Source organism: Penicillium citrinum, assembly GCF_028827155.1.
Source record: "Penicillium citrinum strain IBT 23319 chromosome Unknown utg000002l:1.0-3833315.0:1.0-3834789.0, whole genome shotgun sequence".
Lineage (NCBI taxonomy): Eukaryota > Fungi > Ascomycota > Eurotiomycetes > Eurotiales > Aspergillaceae > Penicillium > Penicillium citrinum.
Window position 1 is genome coordinate 302,081 of NW_026622687.1, and position 19,944 is coordinate 322,024.

Below are 19,944 nucleotides of genomic sequence, written 5' to 3' on the forward strand. Positions count from 1 at the left end.
CCTTCATTCCTTGCTTTCGTGTCTGAGATATTCGGCTCAGTAAGTCCATCGAAATGGCTCATTAGGCGCCCAAAATAGGGTAATATTGCTTCTAGATTCTTCCATGTCAGCATAATTTTAAATGGATGGTGACTATAATTACTTTTATTTGGAGATTCCAGCGCCAATTGTCCATTTGTCATTGTGCGAAGGACATACAACTGGTCCGTGCCATCGCGAGTACCTGAGTTCGGAGTCGGGAGATGCAGGCCAGCTGACGATGACGAAAAGCGTTTGTAAGATTTCTTCAGAGTATAAGCATATGTTGGAGAAAGACTGTCCGAATAGCCACAGAGCGGATTTTTATAGCAGTGTAACTAGTCTTTGCACTTACATCGATATAATCATGGATGCGATTTGTGCAGGCGTGAACGATTTTGATACTCGAGATGCAGCTAGCTCATCATTAATCGTCGAGTCTATGCATATTTGAGAGGCATTGCAAATTTTCTAGTTGTTGAAGATACCTAAAACCTTCATCGCTGTTAATCATATTTAAAAACTCTTAGGAGAAGGCCGGAAAAAATGCGTTTACACGTCTCAACATTCATGATTAGACTACAGAATCACTAGTTATGAGCGCTGTTTTCGCTCAGAGCACACCCACAGTGGATTTACATTCAGGCTGAATGATTCAGCCTTGTAGCTTCTCTGGTTACTATTGGATTTCTTATTGTGGTGATTGCCCAGCTGAGATGGTAACTGTACACGCCTTGTTTATCCCTTGCGGCATGTTCAGGCACACCATTTCAAATAAGTCATGGTAGAAAAAATCTGGAACTGGGCCAGGAAACTCTTCCAGACGAACCCCCTCCCCTCACCTACCAGTCCCCCGGCATGAAGGCTGGACAATTTACATGAGGCGATGAATTAAGATATAGTGACATTTGTATTTGACGAGAATTTCTGCATCCTTTTCCACTACTCAATGGACGGGTTGTAAGTTGATGACATAGCGCAAATGACAAGCTGGATCTTCAGTGTATCAGCAATCTCATTACATTGCATCGACGAGAAGAGAATATACCTCAAGTGCAATAACCCCCATATCTGAGAAAGCGCTGAACATAGCGGCACCTAGCAAGAGAAGGCTTTTGTTCGACATTTACGCTAATATTATACGCAGCTTTTTCCGGCCTTGCGTGGCGTGCTGGGCTAACCACAGGTACCATGCCATTTCACCAACGTGATCCAAGAAAAGCAGGACGGAGATTAAGTGATAAGTGCGGTCGAGAACCAATGCACCGACAAAGGCCACTGTTTATTTTTTAGATTGCTGAGGCCACAACATAAAGACCCGATGCGATACGTGCTGATCGTTTGATATAAGGATGATTGCGTTGCTGGAAACGTAGGCGGAGAAGCTAGAATGGTTTTAGCGTAACACCGGTCTAGGGTAGTGACCATATCTACAGTTTGAATAGATGGGCTTATTGAGTGGAATCCAAGCAGTATATGGATCCAAACTGAAGAGCCCTTCCCCAGATCAACCCTGTCAAGACAGCGGATAGACTTAATGACGACACGTATAGAGCCAAATCTGCCTTGAAAAACGGCTCATCAGCTTCGAGAAACCATAAGAAGAATAGCTGGGTAATCAGGGCAAATAGAAGTAATGAGATAAGCAGTGCTTGTATGAAAACTTCCGGTGCCATTATAAGCGAATTGGCATCCATGTTCCACGATGGGAAGGCGGAGATGACAGTTACAGTATTTCTTCTGAATAAAAGGCATGGTAAGCTTTCGAGGCCCTTCACGCAGAGATATTTTGGTTTATATACAGCTCAAGTCAATTGCAAGACTGACATGTTTCTGTGAATCTCTGTGCCTGTGCCTAAATCCGGATCTGCACAATGCGTATCTCCATCAAGCTCCTGGGAGCTAGGTGGATGCGGGAGGGGCCCATTCGTGCATGCAATGGGCATAATAGCACTGGAAAGATCTGACCCTGTTCAATGATTGGTTTAAATTCAGCGCTGGCTCCTAGAAGCTTGTGGGGCATTCAGAGTGCCGTATGATTAGCTTGGGCCAATTCAAGATCATTGAATTTCTAGGATACTTTGTCTAGCACGGTTATTGTGATTCAACTAAATCAGCCTTTCGTTGGTATCACCGACAGTGTCAAATTGGCCTCCTCGTTCAGTCAACCCCTTGCAAGAGAACGTAGTCTTATCTAATAATTACGACTGAAAGATAGATATACAAAATGCTTAACGTGGTACGAGGTACTAATTGGCTAGAAATAGCCAGCGTTACCGTCGTCCATTCGGATCGTATTCTGTAATACCTCCCAGTTTTTAGATAAAATTGAAATAGCAATATATCGACCAATTGTACACTCTCTTAGTACATTACAAGTTTGAATAGCTAGAATTCTATGATCGGCCTTCTTCATTAACTTACATTTGCGGATACTAAGTTCAATCGGTCTACAATACTGTATATGTGGGGAAATGGCCAGTATTTGCATTCATACTACAGTACACTTTCGCATAACAAACGACCTAACGCAATATCGAGCGCATGGATTATAATTTGTGCAATTCCTCTTCTCTTAAAGCTACATCCGTCTCCATTTACATACAGTACGATTCCGACTATCACACCACCAACACTCCACATTATCTGCTATAGCTAGTTTCTAGCTGCCTCAACATTCTCGCTCCCGTTTCATTAGTTTCTATTTAGTTCAGCGGGTTTTTTTTCCTGATCCGACGTAGCCTCTCCGGACAGACTTTCATCCTTCGAATATATATAGAGCTCTCCTTCTACTACACCAAATACACGCTTCATCACTCTCGTACATCCACGTTCCACTCGTACAGGATTATTTTGGGTCTTACCTCATGTGCGACTAAACGCCATGCATCCAATCCTCACCACATCGCTCGTCCTATCATGCACCTTCCTCTCCACAGCGACGCGAGCCCCCTGCTCGCTTGCGATAGAAGATATTTATCTAACAGAAGCCCACCTGATTCAAATTGCTCCGCAATCAAAATACTGCGGCGACGCTCCAGCAAAGGGAGAATGTGCTACGGCAAAGACAGCCTCCAACTCCGCGTCTCAATCCTTCAATACGTACAAAGTCACCAATAAAGCCGAACAAGCCGCAATTCTCAGCCTGATGGCCTTCGAAAGTAACGATTTCAAGTACAATAAGAATCATTTCCCAGGTATCCCAGGACAAGGCAGTAAGTCAACCCGAAACCCAGTGTACTCAGACAGACCGTGCAGAATCATATAGTAACCTTGGAATGAATAACAGCGCGCAATATGCAATCAATCGCCTTCAACAAGAAATACGCCAAGAGTATTTCCGAGCTGGAAGGTAAAGTTTCCTCCGTGGAGAGTAGTCCCGCAGATCTACTTGACCTATTGCGTGAGAATGAAACTTATGATTTTGGATCTGGCGCTTGGTTCTTGACTACCCAGTGCTCGGCGGATGTGCGCTCTACGCTGCAGGATGGTTCTGAGGCGGGGTGGAAGAGGTATATCACTGATTGTGTTGAGACTACTGTTACCGACGAGCGGAAGGAATACTGGGAGCGAGCCGTTAAAGCTCTGGGTGTGAAGGGTGCTTGATTCATTTCTACCCGAGGTTTTTTTTGAGAAATTTCTGGAAACGCGCTATACTTTGAGACAAGGCGAGTCGTTTTAGTCGGGGTTTGCTTTATTGAAGCTGGCTCTTCGTGGAGTGGGTGATCTGACTTTGCATTATAATTCATGTTTGTATGTAAATCAAAACGAAGGCGTTGTTGCATCGCCCAAAACGCTTATCACTCTCAACAGCCCGGTGGCCGCTCCTTTCTCGCCTCCTCCAGCTTTTCGATTCCCTTGATATACTCATGATACAAGGACCAGGAGTAATTTCGCAACCTTTCGAGCTCAAGCGTGAGATGATACTGTTCGGACTCGAGCAACGACACCTGCTCTTGGGCCTGATACAACAGTTGATGGAAACGTGATTCTTCCCGCTGTGCTCCTGTATATTGAAACGGATCCGAATTCATCAGTTAGCTTATTCAAGCAGTGGCTATATCAAGCTTACTTACGATGATGATATCTAGAATGGGGTTCAGAGACAGAGGCTGGCATAGTGGATGACATTTTGTTCGGGTGGCTAGCCATAGCTTCATTTGCTGTTTCAGAAAGGCACGCTCGATCTTCGCCTCGGCTGTATTTATAACTTTCTACATTGGTATCTACCTAGCTTCGTATCTTGGCATAGCCTCTAGCCAGTTCCTAGGAGCCTTTCCATGCCATCTGAAAGCCTGCCACAAAGTCGGTTTCGGCATGGCGCATCAGATTGGTGTGTTCGCCATACGTCTCTCAGCTCCGCGCTTTACCTACAATGCCAGATGCACAAATTAGAGGTGACGATAGTTTGAGGTAAGAGCGATGAAGGGAAGGGGGAAATGAGATCCACACCGCGAGGAGGTTCTAAAGGCAATGTTCGACTTATATTTCTGGGATCGGGGCCAGTCGATATATCTCCTACTAACCACATTGTTTGATAATACTCAGCCTGGCGAGACCTGGCATTAAGCCTGAACGTGCATTGATACTTCAGCGCACTGCGGGATCCTGCTACATCCCACGGTGTATTTCCATTCGTTATTGTGGCCATCATCTGTGACCTGGCATCGCATAATATTCCCAGAGCGGAGCGCTATTAAGCCCATAATTCTCTATTTTATTCCGAGGCAACACCATCAATTACCATGGATCTCATTTAGTTATGCTATATGCATGGATGTTCATGGTTCACCGATTCAGTCTCCCGAGACCTGAGATTAATCTAATTCAGAACTAAGTGGCATCAGATGCACGCGGCAATTCAGCGGTACGTACTTCCGCTGTACAGGTGCGAGGAATTTAACGTGACTCTTAACTAGAGTCATTCCACCACTTAAGAAGGGCACTTGAAGATTGATTGAATGTGTTACTTTTACATTTGTGAATGCGCCCTCCGAATATTGGGTCCGTACCAAAATGAGGCTCTGCGGAAGGGTGGTATGTAGCAGGTGGAATATCAGATTTATCTTTCAAATAGACTTCCCAAGCCTTCGATTACTCTGTCGAGCCAGTTTCTCAGAAGTCCCAGACGGACTATGAACGGTTCATCGCTTTATGCGATTGCCGCTGGTGGCATATTTCTCGTTTGCTTCCTGGTTCAGGCCCGGACGACGCTGACGAAATGGACCAAGCCCATGTCTGTTCTGTTCTCGCAACATCTTGCCCTTCCGGTTCTCCTCCACCGACATCGAACCGTGGGCCCTTGGACTCGTCTGGGCTTTCTCACTCATGTGGCTTATATTGCTGTCAACAGTACTGTGGTTTTCTTCCGGCCGCACTCCCTGACCGAAACTGGCCGCCGTGCGGGAGAGCTGGCTCTGGTCAACCTGATGTATCCCCTCGCGGCTGCTCACCTGGGGTCTCTTGCTGATCATCTTGGTATTTCATGGCGTACCTGCTGCCAAATCCATCGAGCAACGGGATGGATGTCCATTGCCCTCCTGTCGTTCCACATCATTGTTGAAGTTCAGCGGGAGGTGTTTACCTTCCCGCTGGATCACACGCGCAACTTATTCACCCTCATTGTATGTCCGTCTCCGATGATCATGAGCACAAAGCTAACACCGATAGGGCACCGCTTCAATTGGCTTCCTTGTGCTTCTTTCCCTCGCCCGCGTTCGCCGATGGTCGTATGAAATCTTTCTTCGCGGCCATCAGCTAATGACCGGGATCTTCATCTATGGGATCTGGCGACACCTTCCTAACCATGGTGGTCCACCGAAGCTATATCTTTACGTTGGGTTAGCGACCCTCGTCCTCAATACGGGCCTAGAAACAGTCAGCTTTCTCTACCGAAATGGGATTTTCAGCGGCCACGGTACGCCGCGGGCCCGGGTCTCCTTTTCGCCAGAAGGAACTTTTGCACACCCCAAGTCAAGAGTAGCCATTTTGATCCGAGTGGTTTTGCCTCGGCCAATTAAGTTTGAGGCAGGTCAATATGTAAACCTCTGGATGCCATCAATGGGGTGGTGGTCGTGGACACAGACGCACCCTTTCATCGTCACATCCTGGTCGCGCGGAAACCTCGACAGCATTGAATTGCTGGTCCAGCCACGAAGGGGTATGACGGCAGACCTTCTCTACCTTGCTGGCAGTGCGTCTGGCCACCCTGTGTCTTTCCCGGCCCTGTTTACTGGCCCTCACGGCACCAGTCAGTCTGTGGATCAGTATGAGACCGTCTTACTGATCGCTACCGGTTTCGGGATTGCCGCAACAATCCCGTACTTGAAGAAGATGATACATGGCCATAACACTTGCACTCTTCAGGTCCGCCGGATTCACTTGGTGTGGCAAGTAGAAACATTAGGTATGAATAACCTTGGAGATCTAAAAATACTTTTTCAACCCGTCTTCTAACAAAGCAGACATGGTCCAAGCCGCTGAGAGCCTGTTGAATCCCCTCCTTCAGGACGACATCCTGGATAAAGGCTATGTACGTAATCGCCTCCTTAGTACAAAACTGAGTTGATACTGATGAAACTTCGTATGCAGATTCTCCATATTTCAATATATGTTGCGAACGGCCTTGTACAAGACAAGACGCCGATCGGGAGACATCAAAGGGCATGTTACTACCAGGGTACACCGGACTTTGAAAATATACTCGCTGTCGAGGCCTCGGGGGATCGGATTGAGAGGCTGCCGGGTATCCAAGATGAGCAAGGGCGGACCTTGGTGATGGGTAAGTGATAATCCACAGACCTTTCTTTTCCATCCATACTGAAGCTCTGTAGTGTCTGCAGCAGAATTTACGAGAGACAATATCCGAAAGAAGGTGAGACAGGTTTTGCACCATGGCGTGGAGCTGATGGAACTGGAATACCAACCTTCTTAGTTTTTGAATGATAATTTGTATCGAGCTGCAGGAACTGGCAATTTAGGTTTAAAGAATTCGAATTCAAATTTGTGAGCCAGCACCCAACCGTCATGCGCAGAGGCTTCAGTGCTGTCTACCTGGATAGTGGGCAGACTATCTGCGCAGATGTGATATAGAGACTAGAGGTCTGTGCAGCCAGGAAGAAGTGATCAGAAATTAACATTCAGCCCTATGGATTGTGATTCTCTCTGGCATGTTCTAATTGGGTCTTCTATGGTAGACAAAGACCTAGCAAGGCGTTGCAAATACAACAAAGAATACTCATCACGTACGACATCGATTCACTGGCATACTTTGTCGATTTTCGTTCCTTGAGAATGGTTTCCTACTAATCGGCCGCATCAGGCCGGGGCGTGTACGAGTAGAACGTACGGGCGGATATCAGCGCGAACCAAGCAAGGCCGATGAGATCCCCTGGGCAGTTGGGTATTTCCGTCAACAGGCGTTGCTAAGTACCGATTAGTATCCAATTAAAGCCTTGGTGGGAGAACATACTTCCTGGAGCTCCGCAAAAGAGCCGACCGACGTCGTCGCACAAAGGAACTCAATTGCCGCTGGGGAACTTCTCCAGCGATCAAGGTTATCAATCCCGACGACCCCGTCATCCTTGACATATTTTTGCATCAATTCCATCATGATCCGCGATACTGGCGCCAAATCATCGGGTTCAAGTGAGCCGAATTCTCGGATCACACAGGAATCGATGCATCCTGTTGACTTGTGTTAACTATCCTCCGTGTAACAATGGACAAAAACGACCGCACCAATCTTGACCTCTCCATGGAGGTTCATGAGCACATTCGAGCAAATCAAGGATGGGTGGTGGAAGCTGCGAGCCACGAGATACGATAAGCCGGCAATGAGCTGCACACACTTAGTCACGGATCTATCTAGCTGATCAAGAGGGAAGACAGGGGAAGCCAACCTGTGACATGATGGCCGCGAGTTCCTGCTCGTTTGGAAAGGCTTTACATGCGACGATGTGATCCAGAACAAGAGGATCAAAGTTACTCAGCGTGTAAATGCTGTTCGAAAAACGATAAATTTCCACAATAGACGCCAGGTTTCTATGGTGCAGGGAGCGGAGGGCCTGCAGGACTTGTTCGCTGTCTTCCTTCGGATACTGCCGTATAGCCCGAACAGCACGGTCGCCAGATATCCGGACGGAGACCGCAACGGGACCGGCTAAGTCACATTCGTAGTATTTTCGGAAAGTATCCCACGGGGACCCATCTTGGATGGGCAGGCTCGTGTCGATGCTCCCTTCCCACTTCATGGTGTCCTGGCGTTGCGAGTTCGGACATATCAGCCGGGTTGCCTTGCCGGGGCGCTCAGAGGCTGGGGACGGTGCATCCCTCTTGGTCGGCACCGGCTTTGGGCAAGGATGCTGTGCGCTGGTCTTGAAATCAGATATCGTTGATCCTCGGGCTTGCGGCTGGTGAAGCAGCGCAATATGGGCGGCTTGGATTCTGGTCACTCTTTTGTCGTCGAAGTTTGGCATGATGGGAGCGGTACGCGAGCTAAAAGCAAAATGAGGAACGCAAAGTACAGTGACAGGATCGGGCCGATTTAAATGAGCATTTCAAGCCTGGTGGAATAACACGGCGGAGCAGCAGCAGAATGATGGTGATCGCTCACAGGCATTGCTGTGGGCAACGTTGATCACCACAGCAAGGATAATCGGAAAGTACATGTGTATACTATATAAGTTACATGCGTATATATATGAGATTTCCAGTCCATGAATCCGAATCGGTCCAAACCTTATTATCACCCAGCCTCCATGAGTCGACACGTCTTTACCGAACAAGAGGTGCGACTCGCCGCAGAACGACGTCTCACATACTTCGGGGCAGCCAAAATCAGCATCGGCCAGATCCAATTCGAGCCTCCTCTTCCGCGTGGCCTAGATCCGAAAAACCTGGACCGCCTCCGGGGCATCTTTCGTAAAAACCGCTGCAGCCGCCTCGATGTCCACAACCATGTGCCCGCGACCGTGTCCCGACATGACCTCTCGGAAGCATTACGGAAGGCGAATCTTTCGCAACAATCCCTGCTGCCCGCTGAGGGTCGCCACCCTCCTCGTCTCGAGTTTCAGACAGGTCAACTTCGGGGTCTCCATGGCCGCCATCGTGTGCAGGCGGGCATGGAGGTACTCCCTCCGGCGGATCGCTGGTGGACGGTTGATCTCTACGCGGACGGTACGTGACGTATCAGGCATTCAGACCGGTAGATACTAACCATCCACCTAGGCATCGGCGAGGAGTTGCAGTTGGCGTTGGTGGAGGAGTATTCCAATGAAAGAAAGCCAACCGATGGCGAAATCTATCGCAAGATCCGACAATACGAGGGTGAAGGAAATGAGGCTTTCCGGGAGCGATGGTTCGTGAGGCTATCCGCCAGCAATCAAGAGCGCTTAAATCAACTGGACAATAAAAGGAACCGCCGTCTCCGGTGCGCATTTGATGGTCTGCTGACGATTCCCGGGCTCTGGCCCGGCGGAATGAGAATCAGCGTGCTTCATCGATTGGTCGCGTCAGGCTGCGTTGAGGTAAGTACCAAGCTGAAGCAAATCGACAATGGGCTGACCACAGCGCTCAGGAGATAGCAAACTACCTCGATCACATTCGGGACGTGTGGACCTCTTTGGTGGGATCGGACCGGCATTCGACGAAGCGAATCGACCCAGAGACCGTCGGCGCCCTACAATTGTTGGCACCAGGCAAATCGCGGTCCGATGCAAAGACTGCGTGTGGGCTGGTCATGAGCGGCCATGCGTTCGCCGAATTCAGCGAGGACGAGCGGCAAGCCGTATGTGCCCGGATGAAAAATGTCGACGGCCTAATCCCGTCCTTGTACACGTTTTTTGAGGATTTCAAATACTTGGAGAGCTGCGTGCACTGTCTCAAGCGACTGTCGGGCCCGCTGACCCGATCGGTGTGGGAAACCATGAGCTCGCTGTTTGATCCGAACTCGGCCGCGGGGGAAGATCGAGAGAGAGGGCAATGCCTCATCCAGACTTCCGAGTCGACATTCAGGCGACTGTGTGCGACTGAGGCCGACTGCCTCGACCTTGGATACCAACAGCTCTGGCTATACGCCATGCGGCATTATCCTCTGATGCCCCCCGACCCCAGAAGCAAAGATGATCTGCTGGCAAAACCGACTGGTGCCAAGGCGGACCCGCGGGTGATCTACGACATGGCCCGTCTTGCCCGCAAACTGGGGTTCCAGTCTCCCGAAATTGACGGGTTGCTGGACGATTCTCCGGATCACCAAATCGCGCGATCGGCTCTCCTACAGGCACGAAAGCCGGGCCAATATCGATACGATGATCAGCAGTTTGGTTTTCTGGTTCAGCGGATTGCGGCTTGTTTTGCGGAAGCAGTTCCTGACCAGCCCAACCTATCGCACGGTCTCTTGGCCGACAATACCACCAAGGCGCACGCTCGTTCGGGGATTCCACGGACCCGAACCCATACCCAAGATGCCCCTTTCCTATTCTTGGATCGACTCTATGCTGGTGTAGAGGCTGCTGACACGATCACTAGCTTTTTTGTTCGTCGCTGTGTCTATTTTGCCTTTTTTGGAAAATCGGCAAACTTGAGAAATGCTACTGCGACAGAAGCTGGTGACGCGAGTATCAGCCAAGGAGTAGATGGAGGGGAGAGAGTGGAGAGAATATCATCGATGCTGTTTGTAGAGAGGGACGGTTCATCAGCCTCCCACGAGCCCCGGCAACAAACGGTTCCACCAAGCTTGCCTCTCGACAGGGCTGGTTCTGAGATCGTAGTCAGCCAGCATGACTCCCACCAGCCAATCCATTCAGATGATGGGATCGAGCCCATGGATTTAGACCCTCCGAGCCCGGAAAGTGACTATGTCATTTCAGGTCGCCTAGATCAAAGCTCTCCGTACGACACTGCTCCTAAAAAACCAGAAGCGCAGAGCAATTCTATGCTTGAATTGGTATCGTGTCGCCATTCACCCGCCACGGCTCCAGAAATTTGCGATGCCATGAGTGAAGGCACCCAAATCTCGCTGGAAACAGTGCAGCTCGGATGGAGCCAAGACGAACTGGGAACGGGCGGGAGCCAGGAGCGAGAGCCAGACACTGCATCTGAGCTCGATATCGATATGCAGGCACAGCAGCCACCTTTATCAGATAGAGGCAGTGTGTCAGAAACACGTAGGTCTACTGGGCCGGAAGAACTAGAGGCGTTCCTTGCCGGCTTGAGGAGGGCCCAGGAGGAGCAAGAGCAGTTAGAGAAGAGGATGGCGATGGAGCGTCTCGACGAAGAACTCAACCGGCTTCATCATCAGTCGTCGCCTCCGGCTGAAGAGTTTGTTTCACCGGGAAATATGCAAGGGATATCATACTCTACACTTTGTGGCCAGCCTGTGGAAGCAATACACAAAGGCACCGAGCACACGCCAACTCAGAGTGATCGAACGAACACTCGCCCCCCGCCTCCAATGCATGACGAATCCGACCCCCCCACTCACACAGCACGTTGAAATCAGGTTCTGGTCACTCGAGCGAGGTGAATGGAACCAGTCAGACTGTCTCCTCATCGACCGGTCCGACCCGTCGCCTGTGGAACGGGTCGCGCGAAAGTACTCATGCAAGGGCTATTCACTCTATGATGTGCACCTACACAGTATCCGTCCAGGCCACTGTTACCGCGCCGCCTCAGTCGATGGCAGCAATGCCATTTTCGTGATATCCGCGCATGAAGAGGACCAGCTTGCAGGCGCTGGAGGACTTGGTCAGGTGAAGCAGCTGGTTTCCATGGCTTCCAAAGCTGTAGCCAGGACGGTGGGACGATGAAGCAACAGCGGCAGCGGTGAGTATCTTGATTGCGGAATTGGCCAATCTTCTCAGGAATGGTTCGTATCTGAGAGTGAGGTTGCAACAAGAGCACTGTTTTGAGACGGTTCCCCTTCTGAGACATCTGTCCTAAGACGCCCTTAATCTTGGGAAGCCCCGGTCATAAAAGCCACACTAGGTCACGGTATATGGTCTACATATCATCGCGTTGGGCACTTTGTGTAGAGAATTAGCGGGTAGCTCTTTGCAGTCTTGTCCGTCTACTAAACCCAAGGCGTCAATGAGAACTAGACGCTCCAATTCAAGCCAATGTCTTTGTATGATTATCTGCAGAGAATGAGCACATCTTCGGTTCAATGTGGTGCCGGAATATGTTACTGGATCGTAAGATATTTTCCGGCAGTGGCTCGATCCGGCAGTGGCTCGACGCGGCCGGCCAGTAGCTCGAGAACATAGAACGGACAGAGATAGAAGTGATATTAACAGTGAGGGCCTTATTCACCGCTCAGAGATATGCCTGAGTGAAGCCGATATTCTTGCGGATGGTGATGAACAGATAGCAACATCAGAAGAAATACGGATACTGCGAATTTTGCTGCGTAGTGATATCAGAGAAGCGTAGAAAGAAGGATGGAAAATGAGATGGCGACGGCAGGAACGGTATTCAACGTTTGATCAGCAAAAAGGCCTTCATAGCCAGTGAATCGAATTGTACTGCTATTTTGTGTAGCGATGACATACAAAGGTATGTTAATGAACGTACAACATGTCGAAACATATCGTCAGCGCATCCTGCAGTGTCTTTGTGCGTGTTGAAACGGTGCCAATAGTGAGACTGCCAATATTCGAATGTCGCCGAAGATTAATGGTGAAAAGCCCGCCAAAATTGGAGGACCAGTTCTGTTGGCCCCGTGCAATGTGCAAGGGTCCTTGTAGCAAATTAAGCTGAAAGGCTGGCGGCAATGCTATAAATATCGGGTCGTTAGCCACCCTTAACGGTCTTTCTCAACCTTCCTTTCCCAGACATCCCCATGCAGCCTCGTTACAATTGTTTTCGACTTCGCCAGCTACTTCCCAGTACGTACTGCCCCGAAATGCCATGCATTCGTGATCGGACTGACCTGATGTATCGCCCATAGCCTGTCGACCGTTGATACTGAGATCTGTGGCGGCGGGTAAGTATGAAAGCTTCGTCATTCGAAGCCATACTGACGTGTAATATGCTCATATCAGTCTCCTCTCCTCTGCCTGCCTGCGAATCTATTCGACGATCATTAGTCGTGTCGGGGTCATGCCGCCGGCCAGGATAGTGAGTTACAACGCGTCCACATAATCCAGCTACTGATGGATTCTTATAGATCGAACTCTGCAGACGATTTTGTCCCTGCTAGAAAGCCGCACACTGCAGCAACGGGCAAGGTAAGCTTGATCATTGTGGTAGTCGAAGACTAAGCCTTGCTGACGATTCACTGGATCAGAAGTCAACTCTTTTGGATGTCCCACGAGCCAGGCCATTTCTAGTAAGTTGCCTCAGGCGTGGCCTCTCTGTCCTTCATGAAGTATTGCTGATGTCTCTTTCTCCCGCAGCGCGATTTCCAATCTTGCAGTGACAAGACGAGTCGGGCCGTTAATTTCGATTTTCTCCTTCTGCTCCGAGATATGCTTTGAAACGGCAACCCACTCAATGCATTCTGCTTCCGAACCAGGAAGTCTCCCTTTCCTGATCAGCCACGCGGTAACGTTGCAATTTGCTCTCATCTCCCCGCTTGACCCTGTCAGATCCAGAACTAACTGTGAAAGTAAACAGGACTGCTCTGTTCTCTTGCCCACATCTATTCCGAACCTTGTCGGCATGATCCGTCCATGACACCGAATGAGTATCGCAGCATTCGACAAGAAAGAGAAATCTCGCATCAATGACCATTACGAAAACCACAGTTTCTTCCAAACCTGCCTCAAATCGCGCCATAAAGCAAACGTTATCAGGCAATATCTTTGCCCAGTCGAATTACTAGCCCTGCTCTGGTGTCCCTTGACTTGGTGCAACTGCATATCCGCTGACCACTGGCTGTATCCTTTCGAACAGCAAAGGCATACAACTATCCATTGGAGGAGTCCGTCTGTCACCGGTGCCTTTTTCTCTAGTAAGAGCTGCTCCTGTTCCTGCGTATAACTGAGCTAACGTTTGCCTCATCTCTAGATCACCTATGGTCGATGTAAAGCTACTGCCATGGTAAGTATGTCCCATCTTCTGACGCTGGACATGTTGCTAATTTTGATAGGGACTATTTCGGTCTTAATTAGGCAATTCCCACCCCCAATCGCGATACGGCATCATGGCCGCTTTATGAATCCCAACAGGCCGAGAGTACACCGAGCTGCACGAGTTAAGCTGGACGTTGATGATTGATCGAGGAAATGTGGCGGAGGATCCGTTTGATCGTCCTGAAATCAAGACGACGAACTAAAGCTGGCGAGTGAAATTTCATCCCTGAAAGTTCGGAACCCAGCTGACCGCGTTGCCAGATCGCCGATTCGATGGTCAACTCTCCCCATGTACGGCATGCTGAGTGCACCGAACGCTCCTCAGTGTCACCAAGGGGGGCGGACCGCTCGCAGAAGCATGCCTCACGAAGTCGTAATTTCTCTATGATAGTCCGAGATACAAGTCGGTTTTCAATCAGGCGGAGAAAAAGGAAAAGCCGTCCTTGTTGTCTACGAACGTAGCGGCTGACACCAACGCGACTTGGAAGAGGCGTGTTGCGCCACGTGTATGCGGCGCGGGGCGACACGTCCCCTAAGGAGCCGCAGGTGATCACTCGATCTCAGCCCGTTGACTTTGGCGGCATGCCCAAAAATTTGGAAGCTCCAGATATCCACCCGAGGTGGAAATGTAGGCAATTTTCGTAAGATACGTCCGTCACAAAAACTATCGAGTAAATGGCTCGGAAAGCCACGCTACTTGTGCCAAGGCAGCTCAATATGGGCAAGATCTGTCGTTCCACCCCAAAAACAATTGAGTGCCCGGTTCCGGAATCGAACCCGTGCGTCGTTTCAGGTATGCCACCATTTCGACTGGGCCAAAAAGGATTTTAGGCGAAGCGAGGAAATTTTGGCTTACTTATTCCCACACCATCCCGCGGAGAACAGCAGCAGCCATATCCGAAGCCGACTTTTTCAGCGCCAGCAGCGTCGATCATTTAGCCGTACCAGGAGGACATAATACTTGGATAATACTTGGGAACGATGGATAGGTAACATTTCAAAGTTTATAGAAGTAGCTAGTGGTATTTCTCGTATCGTGGTCCCTCTGGTACTTCGTCTCCAATCATGAACGGCAGGTGCAATCTAAACATATATATTGCGTCGGTAAGCGTGCGACAACGTTATTCTGCGGCCGTACATCCTGCCCCGAGCACAGTCCATCATTGAAAAACAGAAGATCAAATTCGATTTTAATAGATTGCTCCACAAAGTAGACTCAGACGAATTGAGTACAGACAGTATATTCTACAATGCATCCATCATAATCCATGCATGCCTTCAGTCCACGCCGGTTAATTTGCATGCAACTCGACGTGACTAAATGATGTGCCACGTTGTCGTCAAAATCAAATTGTGCCAAAGACATTCGTTCGCTGTCCTATCAGTACCATCAAATTCAGGTCGAAGCCTCAGTATTTTCTCGCCGCATATCGGTCCTCGCGCTGATCCTGGGAGGGCGGTGGAGGCAGGTATTGATTACCAGTGGATACTTCACCGCTCAGCGGGGCCCGCCGCGCGTTAGCGACCGTTAACGACCGTCGGCTTCATCACCGACCAAGCAACGACCAGCAATGACCAGCAACGGAAGTGAGTGCTCAGTACGCAGTGTACAGGTTCCGGCAACGATTGAAGACTACGTGCATTACGTGAATGGGATCTTGGTCATAGGAGGTCGAAGGCTTGAAAAAAGCCTGTTTGGATTTTCTCAATTTTTATCGATTTCTGGAACAGGCCGAAGGCATGAAACGAAGTCTGCCTGGAGGTTCTTGATTTCTATGGACATCTGGAGCAGGTCTTGGCTTCTTCGATTCCCCTGAAGGACTCGAATACTAGTCTCTGACACCACGAAGAGGTGCTTGCTTGTCGCCAGAGGATCAGGGCGAGGACCGCGGCGCCACGGGCTCTGCCTGAACGAGCACACAATACAACGGCAGGGCTCATTGCTGGCGAGGGAGCGCGTTTCTACAATCACAGGGCTCATCGTCTGTGAGGGAGCACACAATACAATCGCAGGGCTCATTGCTGCGAGGGAGAACTTGTTGACGCAGCACTCTCCTGCGGGTCTCAATTGGTAACGCAGCGTCCCCCTGCGGAGACTCTTGATTTCACAGTTGTCCCTGCGGAGACTCTTGATCTCGCAGATGTCCCTGCGGAGACTCTTGGTGTCGCAGATGTCCCTGCGGAGACTCTTGGTTTCGCAGATGTCCCTGTGGAGACTCTTGGTGTCGCAGATGTCCCTGCGGAGACTCTTGGTGTCGCAGATGTCCCTGCAAAAGACGCTCCAAGGCCTTGTGGCCCGGGATGTGAGGAGGAAAATCCTGATCTTCTTCTCGACGGAAAACGAGCGTCTTTTATGCCAATCGAGTAGGGTCTGTGGTAGCGACCACTTGCGTACATCGTGGCAGACCCAATAGCGGACCAGCGCTCCTTTGCTAGACGTTGAGGCGGTTGATTAACGTTGAAATAAGAAGTTTTAGCGCATATGTAGAAGGCGGGCCGTAGGCCCCACCTAGACCCGTGGCGGCCGAGGGCCTAGACTTGGCCAATCATTTGTTTGGTTAACGTTGCTCACTAGGGGAAACGGTTTTTAATTTGACTTGTCAGCAGCAAGTAATGCTTTTGAAGAGGCGCCACCCGCAAGAAAATGCGGGCATTGGAGATGACTCCATTGAAAACCTCGCCGGAGAAGCGCCATCACGTAGACGCTGTATCATCTCATTCAACGTTCAAGGAAGCAGCACAAATCGCTCACTAGTAAAGACTCGACGAGTTCATGGCTCAGCAGGCAGGGCTTGGCTTGGCGAATTTTTCGCCTCAACGGTGATGAACCTGGGTGAATCGGCCTTGAACGTGGTTCTCATGGATGCAGACCGAGAGGCACTGCGCATTCTACTCGTCTTGACGGATCACCGTCCGTTTGCTCAGGCTTTCTCTGCTACCCTCCTGTTCTCCTCTCCTTGGGACTGACTGCTTCGTCCATCTACCCATTTCCTCTCTGTTCTCTATCATATCCCGATCGGATTCACTGTCAGATCTCATGTCGCCTCCATCTCGAGTACGCCTACCCTTGCACAGCAACCGAAGTAATGCGCCGAGCAGTTCCTTCAAGACAGCCAGCAAGGTTCCATCAGCAAGAAGATCTCGCCGTATCCGCCGTCGCGACAGGACTTCGTCCAAAATTGACCCAGGCGTCGCTGCTGTTCGAGTCCCATGGCCTCTGCAATCGAACGGCTCTCAGTAAATCGTCCCAATTGATCTCTAACAATCGAGCGGCTCTAATTGCACTAGGTCTTTGAGACACTTCGTGGAGAACTGCCAGGCGAGGAACTTTACAGGTACGCGCAAGTATTCGGGATCAGAGTGCGTTTTGCTAACTGCTTTTCATAGATTTCATGGAGTCACTGTACTCCATGCTCGGACTATCCACGACACCTATCCCGTTTCGAGCTCAAAATCTGATCCTCCAGACCTTGCAACGACGCCTCGAGTTTTGCGCTTTTCGATTCGTCCACCGATGGCTTCCATTGCAATCTCTGGCAGTTGGCTGGACGTGTCCCGAGGCGCTGGAACTTCATCGAGTCTTTAAATTTGTTACCAAACATCGATCGAAAATTTCCTGTGAGGAGGTTTGGAAAAACGTCGAATCCCTTCAGGATCTCCGTGACTCAGTCGCCAGCATCCGCCATGCGGCCGTTCATCGCTTGCCCCAAGACCGGGATAGTCTGCTTCAGATGAACCGTGCTGCCGTCAAATTTTGTCTCTGCGTGGACGACGGTCCCGAAACAGAGAGCCTTTGCCGTCTCTTCTGGTTCCTCCAGAAAATACTCCCGAAGTCCAGCGTGGCGCCAATTCCGACGGAGCAGAGGCAGTCACAGCAGATACAGCAGGTCACTCCAGCTCCACACAAACGTCGGAACACTCGGCCGAGTGAGTATTCCGACGGAATGGCTAAGCTAATAGGATGTGTCGAAATGGTTTTTGTAGCAGAAGTTGACCGGTTCTTGCAGACTGAACTTTTGTAAGGCACAGTTCACCGGCTGGAGTCTGTAATCTTTCCGGATTATTACTGAATTGACTTGCGAGGAGAACATGTGTAAAATCATTAAAGAGTTTGGTTCTTCAAAGTGTGTCCTTTCCCTTGCTCCGTTGGGAGCTTATCGTTCATCCATGGTTTCCGCCTCCCCATGCTGGGTATCGCATCCAAAATATGACAGTGGTTGCAGCGGCGACATTTGAAAATCACCTTTGCCCGGTCTTCTGTTCATGTTGCCCAGTTTTGTTAGCACGGCGATGACCAAGGCATCTCGTGCCGTTGGACCAACGCTTCCTTTTTAGTTGCACCAAAAAAAAAAAACACGTAGACCGGATTACTGTACTACCGAGTTCTGGCTATGAATTCTTCGCCGTCGGAGTCCGTGGATCTGCAAGTTGTACCCCAGTAATCTGCTAGATTGATATCTATCATCAATATTCAATAGATGATGGCGACAGACATCGAAAAATAAGGCCTGCTCGGTTGTTATACTGAAGAGCTAATCTGGTCACACCTCATTGGCTCTCACTGAATTGTACGTCTGGGACGCCCAGTCGGGTTACCTCCAGTGGCCAGACTATCAGCTAAAGAAAAATTGAAATTGGCTAGAGATTCAAAGTTAAGGATACATCATGTCCAAATATAAATCCGTATCAAAACCCGCGAGCGGTAACCGCTGATCGTGCAATTTGGCCCTAGTCGGGTGGTCCTTGACCGCGCTCAGCTCAGAACGGCAGCGCGCTCTTCACACAGATTAGAGCCACAAGTCTCTCACCATACTCACCCCTACAGCAGCTTCCTGGTCGGTTCTGGCTCGCTGGAATATAAGATGTACCCGAAAGGAATACCGCTGCCACATCGACGCTACCCTCTTCCCGCACAAGATACCACCCCTTCGTCTGAAATTGCATCAACCCCAGATCTTCATTGTCGGTGAAGGAAGAGCCCTTTGGTTGCACAGATGCGATGCACACAGTCCCAGAGCACAGACCTGGACGGAAACCCCTGCGGCGGGGGATACTCAGGCGCGGGTGTAATGTAGACTAGATCACAGGAGGTTAGCATGAGCAGCCCACAAAGGAAGTGCCACCTTACCGGACGGAGTTTCTTCTGTGGGAGATTTGCTTGTCGGAGATATCGGCCCTTCCGACGGGATTTTTTGAAGCCACTGGTCGATATTATCATCCTTGGCTTTCGAGAGTGATGCGAAGCCCTTTCTGGGCCCTCCAAGCCGTCGAAGGCGTCGTTGCCGCTTCTGATCCTTGCGCTGCGCTGACGCCTTTGGACGAGCGAGACATCGTTTTCGGAGGATGTGGTATTTCTTCCCCCGGATCGAATCGATTCTCCTTCTGATTCCAAGTTCCTCATAATACGCCTCAGCACGGGCTTCCCAAGAAAGCTCGCGGTGAGCATCCAGCCAGGGAAGAAGATTATCCTCTTCCCATTTGGGCCAGTTCTGTGAACTATGCTGAGACATTTAGTGAACGAGGAGCGGTGAAAGATTGAGCACATGTCGATTTGTGAGCCTTTGGGAAGGAAAAGCAATCCCAAAGAGAACGGATATGTTGGCGTTTAATTCTTCGGCATCTCACAAAAGCGACCGCTGTGAAGAGACGAGTACTGGCCATAGACTCGTAAAATATAACTCAACGGTTCTTCGGCATCATTGGCGATCTCAGGGACTGGACAATGAAAAGATGCATAAATGTAACCTTTCAGAAACACGGTTGAACGAGCATGGACCCAAGGTTACGTTTGTAAACTCTGAATCCTCATTCATCTGCGGTGTTCAGTGTTGTTCAACGATGCTCAACTTTTTCT

General features: G+C 49.8%; 5 protein-coding genes across 5 annotated transcripts; 3 read left to right on the forward strand and 2 right to left on the reverse strand.

Moving 5' to 3' along the window:
• Window positions 1–2,902: 2,902 nt before the first annotated feature.
• Window positions 2,903–3,624, forward strand: N7469_001984 (uncharacterized protein; the record flags this gene model as incomplete). Its single annotated transcript, XM_056640904.1, has 2 exons — window positions 2,903–3,233; window positions 3,308–3,624. 2 exons carry the CDS (start codon window positions 2,903–2,905, stop codon window positions 3,622–3,624), a joined length of 648 nt encoding a protein of 215 aa, XP_056503398.1.
• A 200-nt stretch (window positions 3,625–3,824) lies between these two features.
• N7469_001985 (uncharacterized protein) lies at window positions 3,825–4,137 on the reverse strand (the record flags this gene model as incomplete). Its single annotated transcript, XM_056640905.1, has 2 exons — window positions 3,825–4,024; window positions 4,095–4,137. 2 exons carry the CDS (start codon window positions 4,135–4,137, stop codon window positions 3,825–3,827), a joined length of 243 nt encoding a protein of 80 aa, XP_056503399.1.
• A 12,566-nt stretch (window positions 4,138–16,703) lies between these two features.
• Window positions 16,704–17,057, forward strand: N7469_001986 (uncharacterized protein; the record flags this gene model as incomplete). Its single annotated transcript, XM_056640906.1, has 1 exon — window positions 16,704–17,057. One exon carries the CDS (start codon window positions 16,704–16,706, stop codon window positions 17,055–17,057), a length of 354 nt encoding a protein of 117 aa, XP_056503400.1.
• A 119-nt stretch (window positions 17,058–17,176) lies between these two features.
• Window positions 17,177–18,112, forward strand: N7469_001987 (uncharacterized protein; the record flags this gene model as incomplete). The annotated part of the gene is made up of 2 exons (XM_056640907.1): window positions 17,177–17,327; window positions 17,478–18,112. 2 exons carry the CDS (start codon window positions 17,177–17,179, stop codon window positions 18,110–18,112), a joined length of 786 nt encoding a protein of 261 aa, XP_056503401.1.
• A 935-nt stretch (window positions 18,113–19,047) lies between these two features.
• On the reverse strand, window positions 19,048–19,600 carry N7469_001988 (uncharacterized protein; the record flags this gene model as incomplete). Its single annotated transcript, XM_056640908.1, has 2 exons — window positions 19,048–19,166; window positions 19,219–19,600. 2 exons carry the CDS (start codon window positions 19,598–19,600, stop codon window positions 19,048–19,050), a joined length of 501 nt encoding a protein of 166 aa, XP_056503402.1.
• Window positions 19,601–19,944: the final 344 nt, after the last annotated feature.